Source organism: Pecten maximus, chromosome 7 (assembly GCF_902652985.1).
Source record: "Pecten maximus chromosome 7, xPecMax1.1, whole genome shotgun sequence".
NCBI classification, from domain to species: domain Eukaryota; kingdom Metazoa; phylum Mollusca; class Bivalvia; order Pectinida; family Pectinidae; genus Pecten; species Pecten maximus.
The window spans coordinates 13,672,462-13,680,519 of NC_047021.1; the positions used below are offsets into that span (position 1 = coordinate 13,672,462).

An 8,058-nucleotide genomic window follows, 5' to 3' on the forward strand; every position below is an offset into this window, starting at 1 on the left:
TTTCTTTTCTCTAGCCAAACTAAAGGGTTGTTTATCCGTCTCCACCTTGAATTGCAAACCATTCACGTAATATCCGATTATTTCACACTCCAAACAATAGCAAAGCATTCCTTCTCCATTGTGGAATAGTTCCTCTCATGCAGAAGTAACTTCAGACTCACGTAAGCGACTAATTGTTCCTCATCACCATTGTTTTTTGCGATTTTCTGTCCAAATGACTTTTGTTGGTTCCTTTGACTTTAACATGCTCAACAAAGGTTCCGCTATGTGTGCGTAGCTGTTGACAAATTTCCTGTGATATCCTGTCATCCTCAGGAATGATCGTTCTCTCTTTTTCGACTGTGGAAGTGGGAATTCAGTCATAGCTTATAGAAATTTTCATTGTGCTTTTGAAAATAATAACCCTAATGTACAAAACCCGTTAAATTCTATAAACTCATACGGAGATAATAGAATAACATGATATATCACCTCCTTATCATATTCCCCCCAAATTCCATAGAATCCACCAGTATTCTGAATAAGCATTGTAACTGGAATCAAGTGTTGACAATGGTCATGTTTTGACCTACCGTTTTATGTGTTATCCGTCAGTTGATAATTCCACATCAAATTAAGATTAATTTAAATAGAATTTACTTCAACTTCAACCACACAGTTAACTTTAGTGAATAACTGGGACACATGTACTCTAGAAAATGTCTGAGAATGAGCAATACACACATACCGGGAAATGTGTATACAAATGTAGGTACTTGTAGTTTAACATTTCAAAGTAATATACAACAAGAGGCCCATGGGGCCTGTATCGCTCATCTGGTTGGATTTGACCAAATGTCAAAATAATGTTCATGTTCAATTTGTTAATACATATACTCTCAAAGGGACTGAAAGACCCTACGGATGATTTTTACAACATACTTGTGTCCCTTAGTCCCTTAGGGGGAGGAAATACCCTTGGGCCTATTTTTACATAAGAATTGTGTGGCATGGAGGGTCACAGTAACCATTTATGCAAAATCTGTTCCTCTTTCACCAAATTGGGTTTAAATCCATTCATAACTTTATGACTAGTACTGTAGTGATTTAAAGGAATTTCTTCTATTTCCCCTATTTAGCCCTGCCCCTTTGGCCCCTTGGGGTCAGAGTGAATATTTATACAAACTCTTTCCCCCTTCCTGGCCAAATTTGGTTGATTTCCATTTAGAACTTCATGACTAGTAGTTATATAAAGACAAATCTCTATTTAACCTATTTTGCCCCACCCTTCAGGCCCCTTGGGGGTCAGAATCAATATTTATACAAACTCTTTCCCCCTTCCCCCAAGGGTGTTCCTGACCAGATTTGGTTCAAATTCATTCATAACTTTACGACTAGTAGCGATTTAAAGGATTAACCCCTATTTCCCCTATTTGGCCCGCCCCTCAGGCCCCTGGGAGGGGGGTTCAGAATAAAAAATTATACAAACTTGGTTTCCCTTCTCCCAAGGATGTTTCTGACCAAATTTGGTTCAAATTCATTAAAAACTGTATGACTAGTAGCGATTTAAAGGATTAACCCCTATTTCCCCTTTTTGGCCCCACCTCTCAGGCCCCTGGGGGTTTAGAGTAAAAATTTATACAAACTCGGTTTCCCTTCTCTCATGGATGTTCCTGACCACATTTGGTTAAAATCCATTTAAAACCTTACGACTAGTAGCGATTTAAAGACTTATCTCTATTTTCCTTATTTGGCCCCACCCCTCAGGCCACTGGGGGTTCAGAGTAAACATTCATACAATCTCTGTTCCCTTCCCCGAAGGATGTTCCTGGCCAGATTTGGTTCAAATTCATTCAAAACTTTACGACTAGTAGCGATTTAAAGGATTAATCCCTATTTCCCTATTTTGCCCCACCCCTCAGGCCCCTGGGGGTTCAGAATAAAATATTATACAAACTCAGCTCCCCTTCTCCCAAGGATGTTTCTGACCAAATTTGGTTCAAATTCATTCATAACTTTATGACTAGTAGCGATTTAAAGGCTTAACTCCTATTTCCCCTATTTGGCCCCACCCCTCAGGCCCCTGGGGGTTTAGAGTAAAAATTTATACAAACTCGGTTTCCCTTCTCCCAAGGATGTTCCTGACCAAATCTGGTTTAAATCCATTAAAAACTTTATGACTAGTAGCAATTTAAAGACTAATCTCTATTTCCCTTATTTGGCCCCGCCCCTCAGGCCCCTGGGGTTCAAGGTAAAAATTTATACAAACTCGGTTCCCCTTCTCCCAAGAATGTTTATGACCAAATTTGGTTCAAATTCATTCATAACTTTACGACTAGTAGCGATTTAAAGGATTAACTCCTATTTCCCCATTTTGGCCCTGACCCTCAGGCCCCTGGGAGTTTATAGTAAAAAATTATACAAACTTGGTTCCCCTTCTTCCAAGGATGTTCCTGACAAAATCTGGTTCAAATCCATTTAATACTTTATGACTAGTAGCAATTTAAAGACTAATCTCTATTTCCCCTATTTGGCCCCTCCCCTCAGGCCCCTGGGGGTTCAGAGCAAAAATGTATACAAACTCTGTTTCTCTTCTCCCAAGGATGTTCCTGACCAAATCTGGTTAAAATTCATTCATAACTTAACGACTAGTAGCAATTTAAAGGATTAATCCCTATTTCCCCTATTTAGCCCCGCCCCTCAGGCCCCTGGGGGTTCAGAGTAAAAATTTATACAAACTCTGTTCCCCTTTCCCCAAGGATGTTCCTGACCAAATCTTGTTAAAATCCATTTAAAACTTTAGGACTAGTAGCAATTTAAAGAAAATGTTGACGGACGCCGGACGCCGGACGACGGACGCTGCGCCATGGCATAAGCTCACCGGCCCTTCCGGCCAGGTGAGCTAAAAATGCATCGAGATTAAGGAAATACAATTTTGTGAAGTTGGCAATTTACACTGAATCATATATAAGATTGAATATCGCATCTGGATTTTTTTTTAAAAGGCAACTATTTGATCTGTGAGCCACCATACATGACCACTTATGCATGTTAAATAGAGCGTATCAATGTGTGCTACATAATTGTATTGTGTAATGGATGTAAGCTAGAAATAGAAACAATTGTCATTCTGTGTCCTTAAATTCCACAGGAATGTTTCAAGGTTGTTCAAATCTGACCTAGTTCGCAGGTTTTAAATTTTGCGAAATCACGTCTTGTAAGCGTTCCTCAGTAATCACAATGACACAATCTGCATATTTATGTATTCTGTGGGTATTTAATCTAGTATCATGTTAAAGAATATACCGTTCCCACCATCCGCTCCACGAAAAAGACCAACCTTACAATATATGGGTATTTGATTAAATTTGAATGATTCAAGAAAGCACAGGATCACTTTTCTGATAAATATCAAATAAATGCAAGGACAACCAATTTGTATAGCCTGAAACATAGCTTGTATTTGATACAAATCTTACTGGCATTTTTATGTACGAAAGTGAAGTGTGGGGTTTTTACAAAGCACCCGATACAGAGAAATTACATCAAGACGTTATATCTGAGCAATTTGTATGATTTATCAGTAACTTTAGTCTTGCTTCATCGACGACAACCGTCATATTAATCCAGGTGAATGTCTGGTCAAGTCACAAAGTCATATGATCGTTAAGGTGTCGACAACGTAAACACTTCTAAATCTCCATGAAATCAAAGAATTCCAGGAATTTTGATTTTTTTTTTTTTAAACTTTTGTTTTTATCTTTACAGAATACCTTGCGACAATTTTCCCCCATACCCAAATATGATCTCTTTCCAAACACAGGCCACATTCATTATTCAAACATTTAAAAAAAAAGTATTGGTGTCAAATTGTCAACAGGCTTTCAAATATTACAAGCAGCATAGGATTTCTGATGCGTGACGTTTCTGTGACTACCTATTGTCACATTCAGCAGGAAAACGATAGATGAGGCATATGCCAATTGATGTATAACGTGTTCGAGATAATGACCAAATCTACAGGTTTTCTTTCGGCTACATTATGATGATATGAACACTGGGGTGGTAAACATCGATAACTGTTGACACTATTCACATAGATATGTACCAACCAGAAGACATGTTTCATAGTTTCCTGTCTGCCATACTGTCCATATCTAAAATATGTTTCAATGAAAAGAGCCAAAATGAAAGGATCGCATATCTTTTGAATAATAAGAAAAATAAATCATGTATAGATCTATATAAGTTATTTAAAATGATGTTATTGTATATACAGGATGAAGATGTTTGCCTGCACACTTTTTGTCCTGGTTTTCATTTCGTGCACGACGGACGGATTTGAATGTGGAATGGATGAAGAGGTGTGTGAGACATCATTGATTGTTGAGCATCAGCTGACAATGCGGCATCCAACATATGAAAAGGTGTACTCATATCAAGGTCAACTTTATAAATATGACGTCACTGATCCTGAAAATGCAACACCCATTCCACCGGAAGAGGTCATCATTGCAGATGGGTGGGAAGAGGAACGTCTTGTGATTGTAGCCAACAGGAGTCTCCCTGGTCCGCCTATCACTGTATATGAAGGACAGCGACTCGTGGTCCACGTCATCAATAGACTCTTCTCTGACACGGTGTCGATTCATTGGCATGGTCAACCACAACAGGGAACTCCATGGATGGACGGAGTCGCCTTTGTTACACAATGTCCAATTTTGCCTGGTCAAACGTTCACATACGACTTTCTTGCTCGACCTAAGGGAACATATTGGTATCATTCACATGTTGGAACACAGCGTACAAAAGGGCTCTACGGGGCATTGGTGGTCCGAGACCGAAACAATGTAATGGCTGAACACAACTTACTAGTTCAAGGATGGAACCATCACTGGTCAGCAGATATGGACCAATTAAAGTATCAAATGGGTGGTATTTATGAAAATCGCATTAAGCGTTCGAATTCATTTTTATTAGATGGCGATATGTTTTCGGCTGTTCTTCTGACATCAGTAGTCATAAATGGCCGAGGGCGTTACTACAGTAACTGGACCACCGAAGAACACAATGGTACGCCTCTCAGCGTCTTCAGGGTTAAACAAGGAAGGATGTACAGGTTTCGGGTTATAAATGCAGACATTCTTTATCCATTTCGAGTGTCAGTAGATAGCCATTCTATCAGTGTCGTTTCAACAGACGGATACGATATCCAGCCCGTTACAGTCGAATCTTTCATAATTCACTCAGGCGAACGTTTCGACTTCGTGTTAACAGCGGACCAGCCTGTTGGGAACTATTGGATTCGAGCACAATCTCTAGAAATTGAAAAGGACCGATTACTTCATAGAGCAGACGCCATATTGCGATATGACAACGCACAGGAGATCGAACCAGTCAGTTCCCCAAACATTTGTTCAGCCGATAGCAGATGTCTTGTCATTAACTGTCCTTTCCTGTACTACCCAGAGGATGCCTTTATAGATTGTTTAGCAGTTGATAAACTGACAGCTTTAGCTGATAATGATCCCGCGCCTGTAGCGTCAGATGGACAGTTAAAGGAGTACTTCCTAAACTTTGCTTTCCCTGGTGTAAATGGATTTAGTGCCGCGTCTGTAAATGGAAGGAACCTGAAACTGCCTCCAGTATCAGCCCTTACACAGCCAAGTGAGATAGAGTCTACCTGTGACCGGGTTGATTGTGGCGAGGAGAAAGAGTGCGAGTGTACTCATTCAATATCACTGAATTTCGGCGATGTCGTGCAACTAGTACTGGTCAATATGGGTAAAGCTACTGGGGGTTTCCATCCCATTCATCTTCACGGATATTCCTTTTACGTTTTGAAATCGGGCTTTGGTAATTACAACAGTACGACCGGACGTTACTTGGGTCCAAAAGCCGAGGAAATAAATTGCAGAGGCTTTGGTGATCACACAACAAGTTTCTGTAACTCAGCAACATGGAGGGACCAATCCTGGGGAGGAGGTAACATCCCTAATGTAAACCTTCTCAATCCTCCGCGGAAGGATACACTATTCGTCCCTGCCGGCGGTTATGCGGTTATTAGAATTAAAGCAGACAATCCAGGGCTCTGGATTCTCCATTGTCATATGCAGGTTCACAATGTTGACGGGATGGCTGTTCTTCTAAACACTTCTTTTGATCGGATACCGAAGACCCCAATCAACTTTCCTGTTTGCCGCAACTTCCCACCTTCAGGCAGAGGTGATACCGTACCATCTACTACACCAACTGCAACCACACTTGAGACAAATGCATGTCCTAGATCGTCAGAGAATGTTGGTAAGTACGAACACAAGACTCCATTGTTTATTATGTATCAAAAAGACAATAAGTTATCGTATTATGTTAATATTCAAGATTCTGAAATGATATTGTACTTATTTTCTGATATAGCTTTTATGTAGCTCTTGATATAAATTTTGGCGTGTTTGATCCCCTTTGATATCAATGTGTCCGTTTGCCTTGTTGTCATTTCACAGCTCTAATCTTCAGAACGTTGAATAACTTTTAATTTGACCTAAATTTAAATGGTGGATGTGTTTGAAGAATGATAAAAAACACACCCCATAACATGTTACGTTATTCGCTTTGTTTAAAGATCTGTAAATGTATTCCTCTGATCTGTTGTTTCATTACGATCCATCTATTTTTAGTTAGACTTGATGTTTTGTCTGCTTTTGATGTGTTTTAAGAAATATCGAAATATTTCTGGTTTAAATGGAGTTCTTCATTTTCTATTTCCCTTTTACGTACTGAATATAACCTTTGTATTTACTAGTTAGTGGTAGATACGTTTAACTCCCCTACATAGGTTCTGACCCTTTGCTTTGAAGGGTCATATTAACTTATATCATATGACCCTTCAGCTTTCTGAGAAACGGTAACTAGAATTTTGAAATTATTAATAGATAGAAAAAACGATTGATTTTATTACAGACACCTGGTATACCATCAAGACATTCTGGGTTACGGTAGCAGTTCTGGTAGTCATCATATTATTGATGACTGCCTATATCCAGCATCTACGAAAACAGGTGAAGGATTCTGAACCGGCTAAGGAATGTCAAATACAACAAATCCAAACTGTTGAAAAATGGTAATGAAATGAACTCTGCGTTTCAGTAAAGATACTGATAACCATCATATGTTCACTAGTTATAACACCCATGTGTTCACCAATTATATTACCAAGTGTTCACCAATTATATTACCCCTGAGTTCAACAGTTATATCGCCCATATATTCACCAGTTATATCACCCATATATTCACCAGTTATATCACCTATATATTCACCAGTTATATCGCCCATGTATTCACGTGTTATATCACCCATGTATTCACCAGTTATATCGCCCATGTGTTCACCAGTTATATCGCCCATGTGTTCACCAGTAATATCACCCATGTATTCACCAGTTATATCGCCCATGTATTCACGTGTTATATCGCCCATGTATTCACGTGTTATATCGCCCATGTATTCACCAGTTATATCGCCCATGTATTCACATGTTATATCGCCCCTGTGTTCACCAGTTATATCGCCCATGTGTTCACCATTTATATCGCCCATGTATTCACCAGTTATATCGCCCATGTATTCACCAGTTATATCGCCCATGTGTTCACCAGTTATATCGCCCATGTATTCACGTGTTATATCGCCCATGTGTTCACCAGTTATATCACCCATGTGTTCACCAGTTATATCGCCCATGTATTCATCAGTTATATGGCCCATGTATTCACCAGTTATATCGCCCATGTGTTCATCAGTTATATCGCCCATGTATTCACGTGTTATATCGCCCATGTATTCACCAGTTATATCGCCCATGTGTTCACCAGTTATATCGCCCATGTGTTCATCAGTTATATCGCCCATGTATTCACGTGTTATATCGCCCATGTATTCACCAGTTATATCGCCCATGTATTCACCAGTTATATCGCCCATGTATTTACGTATTATATCGCCCATGTATTCACCAGTTATATCGCCCATGTGTTCACCAGTTATATCGCCCATGTGTTCATCAGTTATATCGCCCAT

At 39.5% G+C, this 8,058-nt stretch overlaps 1 protein-coding gene across 1 annotated transcript; it reads left to right on the forward strand.

Moving 5' to 3' along the window:
* The first annotated feature begins 4,331 nt into the window (after positions 1 to 4,331).
* Positions 4,332 to 7,748, forward strand: LOC117331056 (laccase-like). The gene is made up of 2 exons (XM_033889650.1): positions 4,332 to 6,282; positions 6,940 to 7,748. The coding sequence occupies exons 1-2, from the start codon at positions 4,332 to 4,334 to the stop codon at positions 7,101 to 7,103; spliced, it is 2,115 nt and encodes a 704-aa protein (XP_033745541.1). The 3' UTR covers positions 7,104 to 7,748.
* Positions 7,749 to 8,058: the final 310 nt, after the last annotated feature.

Coding starts and splice junctions, on each gene's coding strand:
- LOC117331056 (XM_033889650.1), top strand. CDS start 4,332: ATGGATGAAGAGGTGTGTGAGACATCATTGATTGTTGAGCATCAGCTG. Junction 6,283..6,939: donor TAGATCGTCAGAGAATGTTG/GTAAGTACGAAC, acceptor ATTTTATTACAG/ACACCTGGTATACCATCAAG.